Source organism: Oryza glaberrima, chromosome 3, assembly GCF_000147395.1.
Source record: "Oryza glaberrima chromosome 3, OglaRS2, whole genome shotgun sequence".
Taxonomy (NCBI): Eukaryota; Viridiplantae; Streptophyta; class Magnoliopsida; order Poales; family Poaceae; genus Oryza; species Oryza glaberrima.
Window position 1 is genome coordinate 30,377,244 of NC_068328.1, and position 20,345 is coordinate 30,397,588.

The following is a 20,345-nucleotide window of genomic DNA, read 5'->3' on the forward strand; positions in this document are numbered from 1 at the left end:
TATACTAGAGATGAAAAGTGTTTTATAATATGCACTACTACAAAAGTGATTTTTCTGTACGAGGCCTCATCATTTTTCCATGCGGACCGTAACTAGTGGCGTCTGCAAAAATCGAGGGTCATTTTCCCATACGGCTGTTTAAGTGACCCGTATGGAAAAATCAATTTTCCCATACGGGCCTCTTAAGAGGGCCGCATGCAAAAATGAGCTCATTTTTGCATGCGGCTCACTTAAGTGCCCGCATGGAAAAATAGATTTTTCCATGCGGGCCACTTAAGAAGCCATATGCGAAAATAAAATTTGAAAAATTTAAAACTAGTGTATCTCACCCATATGAACTCCAAATTGGATGATTTTTTTTCTAAATGTTTCTAAAATCATGCTCTATCATGTTATTGTGTTCTTACTGGTATTATTTTTGCTATTTTTTCTTGTGACTTTGTTTTATCAATTAAAAATTTGAATTTCAAAACTTCAAATAATATTTTGAAGTAGTAAATGATTTCAACTGAAAAAGTCATCAATAACAAGGTTGTATAACTCATCAAGATCTATAACTTCTATTTTGGTCATTTCTTCATCCAACAAAGTGATTTGTAAGATTGTTCACAACATGCACATCTCTTATATAAGTTTTATATAAGAGATGTGCATGTTGTGAACAATCTTACAAATCACTTTGTTGGATGAAGAAATGACCAAAATAGAAGTTATAGATCTTGATGAGTTATACAACCTTGTTATTGATGACTTTTTCAATTGAAATCATTTTCTATTTGAAAATGTTATTTCAAGTTGTCATATTTTGAAATTCAAATTCAAACGGTCCAAACAAAGTCGTATAGAAAAATGACCAATACAAAAGTTGAAGATCTTGATAAGTTATACAACTTTATTATTGACAACTTTTCTATTTGAAATCATTTACTGCGTGAAAAAATTATTTGAATTTCTTATATTATAAAGTTCAAATTTTATACAGTTCAATTAAACTCGGATGGAGAAATGACCAAAAGAAAATTGGTAGATCTCAACGAGTTCTACAACTTTGTTTTTGGTAATTTTTTCATATGAGTTCATTTAATATCATAAAATTTGATTCAAAGTTCTCATAATTTTAGATTAATTTTTCCCTCCTCACCACTTCAAAATTTTTCATCTCTTCTCCTCTCTCCTCTCTCTCTCCCCTCTCTGATATTTTCCCCTCATCTCTTTCTCTTCCTCTCTCTCTCACTCACTCTTTCTCTCCTCTCTCTCAACCTTTCGGAGGCGCCTGGCGAGCGGCGGCGCCGGGAGCGGGCGGAGGCGCAGGGCGAGCGGTGGCGCCGGCGGCCGAGAGCGGCGTGGCGCACGGTGAGCGGCGGTGGAAGGCGCGCGGTGGCGTCGGGCGGGAGCGGCGTGGCGCGTGGCGCGTGGAGGCGGCCGAGGGCTGCGCGACGACGACGACGACCCCGATGCGGACAACCCCGACGACGACGACAACGACGACTGGGCGGCGACGACGATTGGGCGCCCGGATCTGGCGGGCGGGGGCAGCAGAGAGCGGCGCGACGACGACGCTGACCCCGCGACGACGATGACAACCCCGACGACGAGTGGGCGCCCGGATCCGGTGGGCGGAGGCGGCCGAGAGCGGCGCGACGACGACCCCAACGACGATCCCGACGACAACGACGATTGGGCGGCAACGGGGCGGCGACGCGGGCCTCGTCCCTCCCGGATCCGGCGGCGGCCGGTCTCGTCCCGTCCAGATCCGGTGGTGGCGGGCCTCGTCCCGCTCGGATCCGGCGAGAGCGGGGGTGGCCGGCGGTGGGAGCGGGAGCGGGAGCAGGCGGCGGCGGGACCGGGGCGGGCGGCGGTGGGAGCGGGGGCAGGTGGCACGGGAGCGGCTGGCGAGCTCGGGCGGCGGCGCCGCCGCCTACGGGTTAGGTTTTTTTTTTGTTTTGGAATTTTATTTTTTTTGGCGATTTTTTCTCTTTGCATGCGGTCGGCTTAAACGCCCGCATGCGAAAATCCGATTTTCGCATGTGGGTGCCATGGCCGCATGCAAAGTTGGCGATTTTCAAAGACGATTTCCCGCATGCGGTTGCGCCAACCGCATGCGAAAATCTCTCCCGCCCGTATGCAATGACCTTTTTTTAAGTAGTGGTGGAAGGGAACTCGTACTGCTATAGCACCTTTTGAGTGCGGAGTTGCTATCTCCGGAGCACAAGATCACGTGGCGAATCCTTCTTTAGCTAATAGATCACGTTCTGATGGTGAGCGCGATTGATCACGAATTTTCAATTGTGTGAAGCTGTGAATAGCAAATCCAACTCAATTAAACATGTCCGCAAGCCACATGCACTACTGTAACTCTATAAGACGGAAGCAATTCCACGTTGCTTCAAGTCCAAAACTTTATAAATTTATTCAGATAGTTCATCGTCCGGGACAGCAGCGTGCAAAGGTGCAACAGACATCGGCGGGTTCCCTATTTTCACCTATTTCATCCTGGCAAAAATGGCAGTTAAGGCGATGAATTGGCCAGCATCCTATAAGCTCGGAGAACTTGGTAAGTTGGTAGGGAAGAACTTCTTCAGCGGTTCAGCCTGAGATTGCGACTCAGCAACCTGACATACATGTTGTGCCTGCAGTTGGATTTGCCGCCCAGAATTCACTCTTGTCGTTGGTCCTCATGTATAATCTAGAAACCGTTGCAGGCACGGCGAAAAGCCGAAAAGATCCACTTGCCGCATTCGTGATATTTAACAATTTGCTACTTTCACATATGATGATTTATCATCTAGACCCATATATCGTAGACACACGAGGATCCATACGTCATAGACATATAAGCGGTATATTGTTAAATGTCAAATCTAAAAGTGATAAATAGTTAAATGCCCCGCTGCATTCTCGCCTTTCTACTAGAATCTGCTCAACCTGTCTCAAGTCTCGACAAAGATGCAACTATCAGTGTCTGACATGAAGCAGAAGCCAAGTGAAGAGTTGTTGAATCGAATGGGGATAAGATGATTGATCAGCATACGGACCTGCCGCGATTTCCATCGAGAAGACGAAGACAGCGCCATCTTTGCTCAAGGACACGCCATTGGGGAACTGAAGATTGCGGTGGAGAGTGCATTCATTCCCGTGTGCAGTGTGCATCCTATTTCAAGAGCCTCCCAGTCTCTCCCAGATGGATCCGCGGAGAATGAATGATAACTGCATAAAATGCCTGCAAATGAACAAAACAGCCACACCTGATCGATGATTGGTTCCAACACTGAATCTCTGTTAACGATAGAACCTTCATAACATAGATATTTGAAATTATCGCTAGCCTCCATTTCTTTGAGCATGTGAAAGGAGCACACTTGCGATGGGCAGTGTACGTGTGTGTAGCGATGTGTGTGCGTGCATGTCTTACATGAAGAGGTGGAGCTGAGGAAGCAGAGGATGTTATATGTGATTCTGGATCCCCTGCCGTCACAATTGTACTCTTGACCGTCTATTCGAAATTTCCAATAGGGCTGCGTGTATCCCGTGGGATGTAGAGGTCGGGTATTAATCTATTATCTAAAAAATTTCAAAATTTCCAATGATGTACTGTCCAAATTTACATCTATAACACTCAAGGTACAGTAGCATGAATAGTGTTCCATGCCACTACAATTGCTACTTTATCCTAAACACTTTTTTTCTCTTTTTCGAGAGATCCATATTGCTGGTTTTGTACTACCTCCATCCCATATTACTTGTCCTTTTGAGTTTTTGTTTGTCAATGTTTGATCATTCGTCTTATTCAAAGAATTTTGGAATTATTATTTATTTTGTTTGTCAATTGCTTTATTATCGAAAGTACTTTACATATGACTTATCTTTTTTTATATTTGCACTAATTTTTCAAATAAAACGAATGATCAAACGTTGCAAATAAAAAGTCAAAAACGTCACCTATTATGGGACAAAGGGAGTATTGATAAAAGTAGAGAGAAACTGTACATGCCCCATCAGAGGTTAGAGTAAGATGAAAAACAAGAAGGGCATCAGAGACAAGTGGCTTGTACCGGCCCAATAGGATCCAACAGTGAACAGACTGCACCGGATCAGAGAGTCCGGCAATTTCACAAATTATTATCGAGCGCAATAAGAAGGCACCAAACGAACATGGAGTCATGGACTGTGAAAATGAACTAAAAATGTAAGCAAGCTACATCTGCTTCGAAAAAACTGAAACATGAAACAACTTAGGTTGTTACTTGAAAGCGGCATTTATGAAATGTCACCCGGGATAGTGGTAAATGGTGTGCAAACGTCATTCTGGGATTCCACATTTTAACCCTTGTATCCAGGCATAAAGTTTGCTAAGATGCATTGGCGTAATCGAAGACGGCAATGAAGGGCATCAGAACGGATCCTATCCAGAGCTTCCCATCCTTCTCCTCCACTTCACTAACGGCTCTTACCACCTGCCCTGTGGTATCCTCCAAGATGTCAAGCACCTCGCCTTCGGGGCTGTACTTGATGATCAGAGCGTGGAGCTTGCCGCCGATCTGCATCAGGTAGTGGTACTTGGCAGGGATTGGGAGGCTGAGCAAGAACTTCCTCAGCCTGACATTGCGACTGACCATTCGGGCGTATATGCTGCGCCTGCAATGGATTGCTACCCAGAATTCACCCTTGTCGTTGGTCCTCACATTGTCTGGAAACCCAGGCAGGATGGCGAAAAGATCCACGGTTCCAGCCTTCTCCCCTTTCAGCCAGTATCGGCTCAATCTGTCTCAACAAGGATGTATCAACGTATGTGTGGTATGAAGTTGAAATAGGAGAACACTGAACGAAATGGAGAAGTACAGACCTGCCACGGGATCCTTCGCAGAAGACGAAGAACAAGCCATCCTTGCTCATGGACACCCCATTCGGAAACTGAATGTTGCGGTGGAGAACTGTTGCTTTCTTTGTGTTTGGGTCGTATTTCAGAAGCCTCCCTGAGGGATCTCCAGAGAAAACCAATTGCATGAAATGCCTGCATACCAGCAGCCACAACTCAGGATTACTTGACACACTATGGATAATGATAGCACATCCAACTGATCAGGACGTACTAACTAGACGTTTCTTTGCACAAAATTGATCGTGAAGAAAAGAAAAGGTAAAGCTCCTATACTTTCCCAATCGGAAAACAAAAGCCCCAAGATCAGCTGAAGTTACTGAAGGTCATAAAATGTATGGAAACAAGCCACTTTATTGTTTTGAAATCAGCATATTGTCTTTCAGTGGGAAGCATATGGAGGTGTACTAAGAGAGCATAATTGGTTACCAGGTACTTGGATTTATGCAATTGATTTAACACAGTCATGTCTCTGCATTTCTTCTTCAGTCGTACTCACTGGTTTAAAGAACATCATAATATCTAGAAGACTTGTGCAATTGAGGTCCAAAAGTCTTGGCATGATGGTGACTACGACGACAATTAAAGTTCAGACAAGGAACCATTCCAACCTAACCTTACCATTTAAGGATCCTAAGTTTTTCATTGACAATTCCGCAGTAATTAAGCAACTAAGCATGAGTGTTTATGGAGTAAAGAGCACTAAACTAATACTGTAACAGGCAAGGCAATGGATACAGTGAAGCAGAGAAAGCAGCAGGGGATTGGGAGGAGGAATTGCACGACGGACCGTCTCTGGTAGTGGATGCTGCTGTCAGTGAAGTAGACGTTGCCGTCGTCGTCGAGGTCGAGGTCGTTGGTGAAGTTGAAGCGAACGCCCTCGGCCTCGGTGGCGAGCGGGGTGGCGAGGCCGCCGTCGGGGCCGACCTTGAGGAGGCCGAAGTAGGCGTCGGCGATGTAGAGGTCCCCCGTCCTCCGGTCGAATCGGAGGCCGAGCGCGCGGCCGCAGATGTGCTCGTCCTTGAGGTAGTCGAGCGGCGACGCCTTGTGGCCGCAGAGCTCGGCGGTCCAGTTCGGGGAGGAGTGCGCGAAGTAGACCCAGCGGGCGCCGTCCCAGCGCACGACGCGGCCGTCGGCGACGCCGGTGTAGGGTCCCCGGCCGAGCGGGTCGAACGCGACGCTCTCGGGGCCCTGCACCTCGCCGCGGAACCGGATCTCCGCGCCGCGGAGGCGCTCGCGGGTGTCCGCGTGGGGCGGCATCTCCGACGCGTCGGGGAGCTCGACGACGTGGGGGACGAAGCCCGGGAAGTCCACCATGCTCCCCGTCCGCAGCGGGTCCGTCCCGCAGAACGCCGCCAGCGCCGCCACCGCCACCGCGAACGCCACCACCGCCGGCGACGCCATCAACCTCCTCCTCCTCCTCTCCCCTCCCTCGCTCTCTCCGCCCTCGCGTCGCGTCGCGCTCCCCGCCTTGTCACGCCAATGGCATTGGCCCTCGTCGCGGGCTTTGTAGGTGTCGCCGCGGTGGGCGAGGGCGAGGCGGCGTGGGGTTGTGAATCTGAATATCTGATGGATACGATACGGCGACGCGAGGCGCACCTCGCGAACACAGGCGTCAACTACTTCGCATCGGCATCCCTGCACCATGCACGTGCCAATCGCCGCACACGCATTACTGCTCGGTTCCGATCTCACACCGCGCAACTACCCTCTCCTTACTCCATTCAGGGTCTGTGTGGCACAGCTCTAGCTCCAGCTCCACCCCTCCTGGAGCTAGAGCTCGAACAAACAGTTTCAGCTCCACTGAAACTGGGAGTAGAGCTGGGTGGAGCTATCTCACAAAATGAACTAGAGTTGTGGAGCTGGATTTAGGCAACTCTACAACTCCACTCTAGACTCAACTCCTGAAGCTAAATTTCGGAGTTAGGGCTCCTTTGAATCAAAGGATTTATGTAGGAATTTTATAGGATTTAAATCCTATAGGAAATTTTTCTATTTGGCCATTTGATTTAAAGGATTAAAGCTTTTCAAATCCTATGAAATTCCTATGGAATGGCACATTGCATATGGATTTTGGAGGAAATTTAGCAAGAGCTTCAACCTCTTGGAAAATTTCCTTTTAGTCTATCTCTCTCATCCGATTCCTACGTTTTTCCTGCGCTCTAATCAAACGACCATTCCTATGTTTTACAATCATCTGTTTTACACTTCAATTCCTATCAAAATCCTATGTTTTTTCTACCCTACGATTCAAATGGGGCCTTAGAGTTGTACCAAACAGGTTCTCAGTGCATTGCCTCCGTAAATAAAGTACTACTCCCTCTGTTTATATTTAACCTCTTATTTATCACAAAATAAATTTATCTGTATGAACAATTATTACATCAAAATATTATAAAAGTACGATTAAATGTATTAGATTAAATGTATTAGGGTTAGATAAAGTGGGGTAATTGCATTGGTATTTGAAATAGTAAAAGGTATGTGTAGGGTGAGTGAAAAATGAACGCGAAGGGATAATAATTTGCCACCATTAACACATACAACTAGAAAATTTTTTTATATTCATCCTTAAAATTTGATTTTCTTTTTCAAGGATGAAAAAAAGTACTTCCTCCGTCCTCTAAAAAATAAATTTAAGATAGGATGTGACACATCTTTATACTATAAATATGTCATATCCGGTAATATGTTGTTTTTTTATGAGGCGGAGGGAGTACGCTCTAACTGATTTTTTGCTAACATACTTATAATGTTATAAAATTCCTTTTTCAAAAAATATTATTGCAAAAGTTCTTATAAATAAAAAAAAGTTTCTATGTTTTCAAACCCAATATTTTGAGAGCTACGGATGGTTAAAGTTTTAAAATTTTTACCGGATAAAAATTAGCAGTATCATGTACTAAAATATGGGGGGAGTAATATAATTGCTCAGCAAAGGTGTACTACTGGAGTAGTATATAGTGGAAATAATTCCCAATGTTCTAGAAGCTATCCAAGCACAAATAGGGGAAATCAGTGGGGTAACATGCGCACAGTTAGCAAGTTGCCTTGAGCTTACAAAACAACCTGCATAGTTATTAGTAAAATATCGTGAGCTTACAAAACTTACCAGTGCAGTTATTAAATTATTTTTGACTTTAGAAAATTACCAGTGCATAGTTAGTAAATTATTGTGAGCTTATAAAACATACAAGTGCAGCTAGTAAATTACCGCGAGCATAAAAAACTTACTCGTGCATATAATTGGAAGTTACGTTGAGCTTACAAAACTTTAAAGTACAAGTTGGTAAAATACTACTCCATGAGCTTAGAAAACCTACAAGCTTTTCTTTAAAAAAACATAAAAGCTTTTATTTATCCAAAAATAACCTACAAGCTTTTTTTTTTTCTGGTGACGGGGAGATTTCAAGAAAGCCATCTGATATGGGTTACCACCAAATACCAATGCTAACAAATACGTCAGAAAGTGTAGTTAGAATCAAATACACGTGGTCAAGCAAACGTTTGATTTTATTGAGGCGTCTATCTTTCTTTATTTTTTAAAAAAGTCGAACTTAGTCGCCTAAAATCAAGAATCGTATTGTGGAGACAAAATCTTCAATTAATTAACAAACTAATCGTAATATTCTGGCTACCAGGTGGCTAGAATCAAATACATAGTCAAGCAAGCTTTTGGTTTGATTGTGGCGTCTAGCTAATTTGTTTTATTTGAAAACATCTAAGGCCATGAAAGGATTTATATAGAAATTTCATCAGATTTAAATAGAAATTTTCCTATTTAGCAATTTAATTCAAAAGATTGAAGCTTTTAAAATCATATGAAATTCTTATGGAATAACTCATTGCATGTGATTTTAGAGGAGACTAGCAAGAGTTTCAACCTCTTAGAAAATTTTTTTAGTCTATCTCTCTCATCTTATTCCTACGTTTATTTGCGGATCAATCAAATGATCATTCTTATGTGTGTCTTCTGAGTTTTGTAATTCTCTGTTTTATACTTACATTCATTTCAGAAACTTACGTTTTTTCTAATCCTCTATTTTTTCGATCATGCGATTCAAATAGTCCCTAAAACATGAACCTGAAGACACAATCTTCAATTAACGAAATAATCAGGTGGAAAGCATGTATACAGACGAGGGCCCTATATACATCAATCTCTTTGATCGGAAAGCATATATGATATATCAGCAAGGGAAAAGAAAACGGAAAACAACTATTTTTTTAGCCGGGGTGATAGCAGATCCCAGGATTTGGTCTCCAGCCTTTGTTTTCTATGTTAAATACTTAAATCTATACCATTATACCACAATCTAACAACCTAAATATTTCTTTATTCCTGATTAATGCGATAATACTTGTCCCCGGGCGACCGGCGCGGGGGAGCCGGATCGGGCGCTCCCCCCGCGCGCCCCTCCCTCACGTGCTACCTATTGGGCCCACCCACTTCTCCATCCTTTTTTCACAAAAAAATGTTTCACTTATTATACTTACAATGTTTCACTATTTATAGATCTAATATTGCAGTGAATTAAAATACTCCTTTGCAACAAAAAACTTACATATTTTGAAAACTCTCTATTAAGGAAATTTGGTTTATTTTTTGTTCCATCAAAAATATTTCACCTACTGTACTCACAATGTTTCATTATGTATAGTTGTAATGTTGCAGTAAACTAAAATATTCTTTCACTATTTGCTAAAACATTGTTTTTATATAAGGTGAAACAACACCCGATTTAAAGGAATGAAATATTTTCGATTTACTTAGTGAAACAATTCCGATATACCTGGTGGAACATCGTGTAATATTTAAAAATAATTCAATAATAAGCTATTTTTTTCGTCAGAATATATCTATGTGTGGTCTTGTTTTGAAGATTTAATTGCAACGAATTTAATGGTGCAATCGAATTATAATTTGGATAAGTAATTTAAGAGAAAAAATAGTTTAAAATAGTTTTACACGTAAATCAGGCGCTGACGTCATGCTGACGTCAGCGTCCGATTTCCCCAGCCCCGGATCGGGTCGCCCGATCCGTAGGCGCATCCTGATTAATGTGGTAGTTTCCCGCCTTCAAAACGAACGTGATAATAGATAGATAGATGGATGGTGCTGATGAATGCTCCTAAATAATCAATTTATTTATGAGAAAGTATTAAATATTATAATTATAAACATAACCAATAAAAAAATGCATCCCAAATCTGTTTAGAACGGGACCTAATACAAGTTTTACTTCTTTCAAGAACAACATATAACCCTTTTGTCTTTCAAAAACAACTTATAACCTTTATTCTTTCAAAAACAACTCACAAGCGTTTTCTGGTGAAAGGACTTCCAAGAGTGCCAGGTCGGAGAGAAATCCATCTGATTTCGGTGACCACCAAATGCAATGCTTGGTCTGGTTTTTCACTGAAAGTCTGGAATGAAGAGTTGATTTGGATGTGCCAGCAGCTGAAATTTGTACTTTGTTGTGCATTAGCAACTGGAGTAGCAAGCAAACAGAAATCAGAGACACGATTGTGGTTGACATATTCTCTCATTTATCTACCAACAACAGTGATTTGTGACTTATTCATTAGAGTGAACATGAATCTGTCCAAAAGCTAGAGCACAGCAGCGCGCATCTTTGACGGCACAACTACACAAGTATATGACTATGGAGTACTCTTGAGGACAAGAAGTACTGTCATGAGCTTGTAAATGCTTCACCAAATCCTTTGTTTAAAAATCGCTGCAATAATATATTATATAGAAGAAACATCGTATACTTTTTGCCATGCGTCAACTTGCATCTGATTAGTTTAGACAGAATGAGAGGGAATGGGCAATGAACTAGAAAAATAAAGCATGGTGGATCATTCAATATTTCAATTCAAAACCCATGTGGTTATGTCCATTGTAATACAAAATCACCTGTCTGATCAGTTACTGGTAGTTTTTGTCAGCCGTGGCTGCATGCGTCTAAAAAACCTAGGCAGAACCGAGAGTTCTGTCAGCTGACCTTATGTTTGTGTCGGGAATGCCAAGTTGCAAGTTCGTAATTTTTAAAGTAATTTTTACAAAACTACATATACTTTGATTAAATTATCACAAAACTACGAATTTAATGTGATATATCACAAATTTACATATTTAGTAATAATTTTATCATAAAACTACAGGTTTAAAGTTACATATCACAAAACTATAGATTTAACAATAAAATTATCTCAAAAGTATAGGTTTAACGTCAATCTAATCACAAAACTTGGATGATGATAACTCAAACATAACATTAGTGCTAAGTATTGAATCCCAAAATCTGTAGTTTTATGATAATTTTATTATTAAATCTATAGTTTTGATATACTTAACTTTAAACCTGTAATTTTCCGATAAATTTATTTTTCAACCTATAGTTTTGTGACACATCAGCTTAAATATGTAGTTTTGTGATAATGTGCAAGTGTGATTGTAGAGTTGTATTGGGCTGCATCAAATTCAAAACAATGTATATATTTTTTATGGAAACCTATTAGATAGCTTGATAATATTGAAAGAAATCGGATCTATTATGTCGCATAGTTTGAAATTTATTATCATCATTCTACATGAAGAAATATACAGCATATTTTTCGGTGAATAGTAGGCTCATCTTTCTATCTCTTCTCTTTGAATTATCTTCGGTACAATTTCCTTCCTGAACAAACACCGAGGTTTCATTTAGCGAATGGGATAATGAAATAATATCCCACCCTTCAAAGGGCAATATTACATCCTAGCCATACATTTTTCATACCTCATTTAATCTAGTTATTCATCCATTTCTCTTTACCAATCCCACCTCCAATGTCACATTTGCTAAACACAACCTGAGCATGGGCAATTTTTTTTTGAGATGTGGGCCCTTCATTTTCAAGAAATTAAAGACTGCACTGTGCAGCAACGTGCAAAGCTAACCTAAATAGGGCCGTGTTTAGTTTCCCCCTATTCCCAACTTTCTATTACATCATATCACATTAAAAAATTTCCTACACACATAAATTTTCAACTTTTTTTTTCCAAACTCCTAACTTTCTTCAAACTTCCAACTTTTTTTAGAAACTAAACACACCCTAGACATGGACAGCAAACAGTATAAGGGGTCAATTGCAACTGAAAAATCTCAATAACGTCATCCACGCAATTGAGCGGTTGAGCCCCTTTTTCGTTGGATTTTCATTGCTGAACAAATGTAGGAGTGTACATACCATTGAACATTGATATCGTATCACAGCTAAACAAGTATGCACCAACCAAGAGAGAAGGAAAGACGCAGGCAATGGATCGCAACAAACTATGTTAACATACAGTGTGTAACATCGAATAAACACAAAGGAAACCTCTTAGGCAGTGAAATACAACAATTAAATAACGTCTGGTATCGGAACGATGTCACATATGAAAAAGGTGGCAATGTTTACATACATCATTTCAGGCACTATACTGTCAAGGCCCTTTTAGTGGCTCTGCAACACGTTACACGTTACACTTCGAACGAGGGCAAACCATCCTCTTAAAATGGAGAGTAATGGTATGGTAAACTCATGCTACACATTCCAATCGGGGCGATAATTTTACAATTTGGCTGGAATGCCTTATTGTGCTTCTTCAGACACCTCACACAAATTTCAACTACAGCCAATTTAATTCAAGTATAGCCTCCATTTTAGCTGTCTCAGTAGTCATGCTGCAAATCAGAAACCACGCGCTGATTGAGGAACTCAAAAACATGGCTAAACAGTCGGGGCCTCCTCATTGGTACCCAACTTTTTCGTCACCATATCATAAACGTTATCTACTTTGGCAGGGTCAACCTTAAATAATACATGGGCATCTTCCTTCTTGGCGACACTACCCTTGAATATTTCCTGCATCAAAACCTCCTGCATTTTCAGGTAATGGTTGGGTAGCAATCTGTTCTGACAGCATAGATTTTTTTCCTGAAATTGAAAAATGGATCATTTATTTACTGTAGGGAGTATGAACAAGGCAATGACAAGATAAAATATGCACAAATAAATGTAAACTGTTAGAACATTGAAATTTGAAATATACTTACACTGGTGCTTAATAGCTCTGCCCCAGGAAAACCAACAATATCCCAGTCATCCCAATGTTTAGTGCCTGCATGCCCTGTGGTTTTTGGAGAATCCCTGCCAGTAGAATCCAAGCTGGCACCACCTTTCTTCTGATCCAAATTACCATCTGACTCGATTTTCATAGGTCGATTCGTCTTATGCACCACTTTAGTGTTGGATAAGAGCTGACCACTTTCCTTAGCTTTTTGGGCATTCACCTCATGTTCCTTTTTCCTCTTTTGCTCTATGTGAATCTTTGCTTCAGCCAATGTACGGCATCCAGCAGAACGACATTCCTGGACATCATAGAAGCAAAACAACCTCTTGTGCATCAGAACATAATGCAACCAGATCAATGAAGGGAGAATCAGAAAATCAACCAACAAGAGTTACTCGTGTGATCAGTAAAGAACATGTTATGTTACCAATCCATACCAAATCCAAATGGCATGATACTGAACAAAGAAAGAACAAAACACTGTATGCAGGACTGCATGCTTTAGAAGACTTGGCTGCGTTGTGAACTACCGGTTCTCATCTTCTATTCCCTCATTTTCTGCGCGCACGCTTCCCAAACTGCTAAACGGTGCTTTTTTGCAAAACAAAAATTCAAAACGAAAGTTACTTTTTTAAAAAAAATCATATTAATCCATTTTCAGGTTTTTGTAACTAATACTTAATTAATCATGCGGTAATGAGTAACCTCGTTTTCTGCGCAGGGGAAATGAGTTACGAACCATTAGGTTTGAACACGCCCTTAACCTATTTCATAACCTACACCATGTTTTTCTTTTGTTGTGTTTAAAATAAAGAAATTGCACCATCATGTTATTATCCTATTGTCCGACGCAGTGTAAAGCTGGCTATCATGTAACAAAATAATTAGCAGAAAGATTTGTTCTTAAGGGGTAAAACAGAGATTTACAGGCCATTAAATTTATTGAGGTAATTCCTTTGCTTGTTAACTAAATAAGTAATCCATCTTTCCCAGCTTCATATAGCATTATAGCATATACAGAGTCAACACGTAATAGAATAGTTCTTGCAGTAATGTATAACTTTATAAGAAATGAAAGAAAAAGATATGACAGCATAAAGTACAGTACAAATTAAATACCTGAATTTAATAAAATAAATAAATACCTGAAGCTCTTGAATCCTCCTTCGAATTTTCCGTTCCTCAAGAACACTCCTAACAAGTGCTTCATGTTCCTCCTTAGAAAGGAAACGCATGAACACCTTATAGCGATGGTAAACTTCCTTGTCTTCATTTGTGAGATCCTTCTCCAAAGGATTAGGAAATAGTAAGTTTCTTTCCAGTATGAACTCTTTTCTCCTTTTTCTTTCATCAAGCCTACAAATGCAACAAAGAAATGAATTCTCTTTATGGACCAAAACGCATAATATGGCTGTGTGAGATAGACATAACTTCAAGTAGGATATTTGGATTATCAGAAAATTCAGTGACAGGCATTTAGCAAATCACCAAAAAAGCGAAGATATGTACTGATTTAGTTAGCAACTAAAGCAATGGAAAAGGCTTTCATCATAATAACTAAGATGAACAGAAAAAGATGCTGATCTTCTTAATCTCCATAATGAAGTTACTGCAATAATACAGTTAAAATAATTGCATCAGCACTGTTAACCAACCTTGACAAGTAAATACGCAATACCCTTAGCTTCAGTTCACGATCAGTTTCCGAATCAGTTTCTTTAAACTCCATCTCAGCGAGTGCCTGTTCAGCATCGTTATCATACTCTGGGTCAAATTCATGTCTCTTTGAATTGTATCCACTCAGTTCAGTCAAAGAAGGCCCTTCATCTGCAGAATATCGGGGTTTTTTCACACCTATACTTCTATCCACATGACCATCTGCGACATGCAAGTTAAACAAGGCAATATTAAAGTAAACAGTTGTACATAAACATGAAAAGTTCAGGATACGTGGTGTATACTTCGATACGGTAAAGAAAATGAGTTTCCCACAAACACGGTAAAGAAAATGAGTTTCCACAAACACTTCACACCCCACATAAATAAATAAAAAAGTAACTTTAGTTCATTTTGCTGCCAGTATAAAATTCTGGCAAACATAATTTTGGTGCTGTTATTTTTTGTAGTTCCATTCCTAAGAATGTGACAAGCATGATTAGACATATCCTAAAGGTTGAAATTTGAGAGCTTCGGAGTCCATGCCAAGAATTGTTCCGTTTAAGTTTGATCTGGTCACCCATGACTGGTTATAACGAATTAACGATAAATGTAAGTAATGTTTTATAGACACCAGTGCAACGCTGAATGATATGTGTAGAATGCAAAATAAGACTGTTGTGTTCAGTTAGGATTATACCTTCAACTTTTGCTACATTAGCACCATCTTTGAATTGTCCAACATTTGATGCTTTCTTATTTGCACCTGGACAGATTCAACAGCATCAGCATAATGTGATAGCGCATTTCCATAAAATATACAAATATAAAGATATATTGTTTCAGAATTTAATTGTTCAAGGTTGTCATGTCAATGAGACGTACCCCCAGCTATGTGTGAAGGTGATCGACCAGCTAAACCTTCTCCAAGTGCATCTTCCACCCTATGCAAGTTAAAAAGTTGGTAAACAACCTATTGCAAATTTCAGAGTAATGCCAGCAAGTGTAAAGCAAGAACAGCATACTTGACCCTTGGGGGAGAAAATGGAGACTCGTCCTTAGGGGTCAAATCCCCTGGTAACACTGAAGTTCCTATACAAATAATAAAAGGTCATGTATAAATACTAGCCAATATAGTGAAATATTATCTCCTTTTCTGCTTTTCATATTTGAATTATTACACAAGGCAGCAATTACCAATTAGAAATCCATATTCAGAGGGGGGTTGTAACAGCCCTCCCTCCAGAACCGCGTAGCCAGCCCAACCGACGGGCGGGCCCACTTACACATACCATCCCACTTACACTTCCGTCCTCGCTTTGTGTAAAAGGGTTAACTCGGGAGTCGTATGGTTGGAGGGATGAGGCCTTATAAGTTGGTTCCACCCTTGCTAGACTAGCAAGGTGGTAACTAAACATGCGCACACAGTTCACATGGGCCACACAGGCCTCATCCTAATTGGGCCAGGATGTCACAGGGGTGCCCTTGCTAAGATTGGAACACTATGATGACACAAGCAGGGACTAATCCAAGTGTGGCAATCTTTGCAGTGACAAATGATGGATTCCCCCTACAGTTTGGAGTCATCATACAGTGCAATGTTCTGTTATTTGATTATGGGAAAAGTCCATTTTACACCCTCGAACTTTATGTTTGTCTAAAATACACCTCGAACTACAAAACCGGCCATAATACACCCTCCAACAAGTAAAACCATACATTTTACATCATATAGCGGTTTTAGACTGGTTTTGGACGGTTTTGGACGCCACGTCAACATAGGGTCCCACCAGTCCTCTTCCTCTTCCTCCTCTCTTTGGATGAGCTCCCTAAGGAGCGGAAGCAGCGATGAGCTCCCTCCCTCCATCCCCGGCATCCTCCCTCTAGCCATGGCCGACGAGCTCCCCCCTCATGTGCACGCATGCTAGGGAGATGCTATGGCAAGCGCTGGCACCTCGTCGAGCTCGAGTTCCTCATCCCCAAGCCTCGTCGCCTTCGATGAACTCGGCGTCCCCAAGTAGCTCGAGGTCCACCAGCAAGCTGGTGTGACGCGTCGGCTCTGAAGAGGAGTCGCTCGGGAAGGGGGAGCTTGAGCTCGAGCTCGCTGGTACGATTTCATGGAGAAGATCGAGCTCTAGAGGCAGCAGAGGAGGCGGATCTTGAGCTTGTGCTCGTTGGCGGTCGGTGTAGGAGGGGCGGATGAGGGGGCGACGATGAGGAAGGGGGTATGGAGCTTACCGGCTCTTGAAAGGGTGAAAGGGAGCTCGACCTCGCCGGTTCTCGCAAGGGTGACGGGGAGGGGGAGATCGAGCTCACCGCTGATGCCGATCTTACAGGGAAGCTCAAGCTCTGGCTCCCGAAGCGCCTCCTCCATCCGTCAGCTAGTTCAACCTCCCTCCTTCCCTCTGCCGCCTCCCCAAGCGCCTTCTCATCCATGCGCCGCAAGCGCAAGCTCGAGCTCCGGTGATGTCGAGGTTGAGCTCTGCCTCGTCGTCGCCTGCTCCATGCGTGCCCAGATCTGTCTCGGGGCAGCGCCGTGTGCTGGCGACCAGCGGAGGACGGAGGTGGAAGGACGCGGAGCTCGGCCTCGGCACTATCGGCATCCAGCACCGTCGGCACTATCTCATGGCCCTCGCTCTAGCTCACTGCCTCACTCCGCCGCTCATCGTGGTAATCCCGTATGGACAGAGAGAGCAAGAGCACTGATCGATTTTTTATTTGTTTTCTTGGGTTGATTGGACATCAGATGAAATCCACTTAAGTTTGCATGAGGGGTTCCTTTGCATGGTTTTAAAAGTTAGAGGGGGTTAAGTACCCGGTTTTCAAGTTAGTGGGTGTGTTTTAGACTACATGAAAAGTTGAGGGGGGTAAAATGGACTTATCCCTTTGATTATTAACCTGTACATCTATACCTAGTATTTGTTTCTTTGTATACAGTACTACAGTTACACGCTGTGGTACGCTGTGGTGGCAGCCCAGCTGCTTCTGATGGGAATAGCAATAAATCAGTGAAGGAAGTATGTCATGCAGGTGGATAGGCCAAAAGCATGTCACTGCCTCACTCCGCCGCTCATCGTGGTAATCCCGTATGGACAGAGAGAGCAAGAGCACTGATCGATTTTTTATTTGTTTTCTTGGGTTGATTGGACATCAGATGAAATCCACTTAAGTTTGCATGAGGGGTTCCTTTGCATGGTTTTAAAAGTTAGAGGGGGTTAAGTACCCGGTTTTCAAGTTAGTGGGTGTGTTTTAGACTACATGAAAAGTTGAGGGGGGTAAAATGGACTTATCCCTTTGATTATTAACCTGTACATCTATACCTAGTCTTTGTTTCTTTGTATACAGTACTACAGTTACACGCTGTGGTACGCTGTGGTGGCAGCCCAGCTGCTTCTGATGGGAATAGCAATAAATCAGTGAAGGAAGTATGTCATGCAGGTGGATAGGCCAAAAGCATGTAGGGTAGGATCTATGTGTCTGTTGGATCCACAGATATCAGATCCGAGCTTTTGTTTGGATGTGAGATCTTACATCCAAACAAAAGCCCAAATGGATCTTACATCCAATTGAAAGTATTGTGCTGCTGCCAATTCACCAGGTAAAGAACATGACATAGATCACTCACTAACTAGCACCCTACATTCACTAACTAGCACCCTATATTTTATGTTTTAATATTGCCCTTCATATTTTGGATATTAAATGTTGAAAAACCAGGGTACCGAACATACTGATATATCCATGAGGACCATAGGTGCGCAATCAAATACTAAACAAAAGGCTAAACCACTGAACCACATTATGTATGGCGATTAGCAAGTAGTATGTTAGCATGTTAAGAAAACTAAACCACACAACACCATGTGTTTTTTGTTATCCCATCAGTGTGAAATCTTCAAATGTTAAACAAAAAGTAGAATATTTGACAACTTGCAGGTTAAAAGACTGTTTACATTAACTGAAAAGTATGATAGCAACTCACCTTTTTTACTCTCGCCTTGTACTTTAGCCATAGCAAGCAATTCCTTCCTGTTCTTACCGTTAACATGAGACATATCCTACAATGATGAGATCACGAGACAGTATATTGAATTAAGGAGTACCAGACGACTACCAGTTGAACTAAACAAATTAACAGCTTGAGAAAATAATTACCGGAAGGGGATAACAAGGTGAGTTCATATATGCAGTTGTATAATGATCAATGCATTGTGCCTTGGTCTTGGTGCCAACATGCTCCGCAACTTCAGCCCAATTTCCCAGACCATACATTTCAATTCCCTTTTATTAATTATAACAAGTAAACAGTCAAAACCCAACAGCCAGAAAGTAAATAAAGCAAATGAAAGAAAAATGTACCTCTAGAAGAAGGATTTCCTCGTCTGCATTCCAATCTGGACAAATAAGAGGGAAAGACAGGTTGTCCTGGTGCAAAATCACATATAACATAAACCATGCATCAGGAATGGCAAGCACCAAAGTGAAAAATATTTCAACTGATAAGCTTCACTACTATTTTAGGCTATCCAATTATGTAAGAATTACATAGCACTAGCTGATTAGTATAGTAATAAAGGATAACACCCAAGCAAAGACACCTGAAGCTAACAAAAAAGGAAGTAAAGTATATCTACATCGTTGCATTAAGACTTGGAGCTAGAAGTGAAGTGAACTGAAGCTGCACTGACCATGACCCTGTAAGGATGGTTGCTGCGGTGCGGGGTGACCTCGGCGCCGACCGAGAAGCACTCGACGCAGAGGTCGAAGTCGGGGCACTTGGAGCACTTGATCCGGATCTTCCCGGAAATATCCTTATTGCAGTAGTTGCAGTGGTACAGCGCCTTCTTCCCACCACCCTCTCCGGCTCCCCCGCAGGCCGCCGAGAGCGAGTCCGGCGCATCGCCGCTCGACGCGACCCTCCTCCGCTTCGACCTGCAGCAAACCCCAACCAGACAACGAATGGATCACTCCCCTCCACATCAACCAGAGCGAAAAATGCAAAGCGGGGGGAAGCAGCTGCTAGAAACAAACCTGTGGTTCGTATCATCGTCGCCGGAATTGGGCACCCCGCGAGACCGGCCCATCGCGGGCGCGCCCCCAAACCCTAGCGCAAACCCTAGAAACCCTAAGCTCGCGCGCACGCCGCCACGGCCTCCGCCGCCGCCGCCGCCGCCTCCACTCGCATCGGGCGGGATCGAATCGAATCGAGGGGATCGATCGGGGCGAGGCGAGGGCGGATTTGGATTGGGGAATTTGGGGAGAGATCTGCGGCTGCTGGGCACGCGTGTTGGAATTGGGGCCGGGGTGTCGCGGACGAGACGACCATCGCAGATCGCGACACGGAGAGGAAAGCGGGGGAGGAGAGAGAGAGAGAGAGAGATTGTACTAGTACTAGTATTCGGCATCCTGGGATCTGGACCGTCCGTTCCAGATCTGACGGCTCTGGTTTTTTTCACTTGCGATTAATCCCCGCAAACGCCTAGTGAAAGATCTGATACCAAGATTTGAACTCTGACTTGTCTCAGTTCCGACAGCCTGAAGTGTATTCCGAAATTGAGCGATTCAATCATTTTCATCATAATTCTGAAATATGTTCAACAAACATATACTCCCAGAATCAAATTTCTCCGAATAACAACTCAACCATCAGATTTATCTGACACACACCACACATCAACTACTGCATTTTGCGCTTCATAGTTAAAA

At 42.3% G+C, this 20,345-nt stretch overlaps 2 protein-coding genes across 2 annotated transcripts; both read right to left on the bottom strand.

Moving 5' to 3' along the window:
- Positions 1–4,073: 4,073 nt before the first annotated feature.
- LOC127768869 (protein STRICTOSIDINE SYNTHASE-LIKE 3-like) lies at positions 4,074–6,538 on the bottom strand. The gene is made up of 3 exons (XM_052294523.1): positions 5,667–6,538; positions 4,844–5,011; positions 4,074–4,761 (listed from the first exon to the last, which is right to left on the bottom strand). The coding sequence occupies exons 1-3, from the start codon at positions 6,521–6,523 to the stop codon at positions 4,350–4,352; spliced, it is 1,437 nt and encodes a 478-aa protein (XP_052150483.1). The 5' UTR covers positions 6,524–6,538; the 3' UTR covers positions 4,074–4,349.
- A 5,725-nt stretch (positions 6,539–12,263) lies between these two features.
- On the bottom strand, positions 12,264–19,988 carry LOC127766856 (transcriptional adapter ADA2). Its single transcript, XM_052292016.1, has 12 exons — positions 19,671–19,988; positions 19,328–19,571; positions 18,999–19,064; positions 18,795–18,920; positions 18,622–18,697; positions 15,665–15,731; positions 15,525–15,583; positions 15,340–15,405; positions 14,639–14,861; positions 14,129–14,339; positions 12,967–13,281; positions 12,264–12,847 (listed from the first exon to the last, which is right to left on the bottom strand). Exons 1-12 carry the CDS (start codon positions 19,721–19,723, stop codon positions 12,641–12,643), a joined length of 1,713 nt encoding a protein of 570 aa, XP_052147976.1. The 5' UTR covers positions 19,724–19,988; the 3' UTR covers positions 12,264–12,640.
- Between the last annotated feature and the right edge of the window lie 357 nt (positions 19,989–20,345).

What these genes read in the sequence shown, in the direction of transcription:
- LOC127766856 (XM_052292016.1), bottom strand. Translation starts at nt 19,723, where the DNA reads ATGGGCCGGTCTCGCGGGGTGCCCAATTCCGGCGACGATGATACGAAC. An exon ending in ACAAGGCGAGAGTAAAAAAG is followed by an intron (nt 15,732 to 18,621) that starts GTGAGTTGCTAT and finishes TTATTTGTATAG; the next exon opens with GAACTTCAGTGTTACCAGGG. An exon ending in TTTTCTCCCCCAAGGGTCAA is followed by an intron (nt 15,584 to 15,664) that starts GTATGCTGTTCT and finishes TAACTTGCATAG; the next exon opens with GGTGGAAGATGCACTTGGAG.
- LOC127768869 (XM_052294523.1), bottom strand. Translation starts at nt 6,523, where the DNA reads ATGGTGCAGGGATGCCGATGCGAAGTAGTTGACGCCTGTGTTCGCGAG. An exon ending in AGCATCCACTACCAGAGACG is followed by an intron (nt 5,012 to 5,666) that starts GTCCGTCGTGCA and finishes GCTGGTATGCAG; the next exon opens with GCATTTCATGCAATTGGTTT. An exon ending in TGCGAAGGATCCCGTGGCAG is followed by an intron (nt 4,762 to 4,843) that starts GTCTGTACTTCT and finishes TTGTTGAGACAG; the next exon opens with ATTGAGCCGATACTGGCTGA.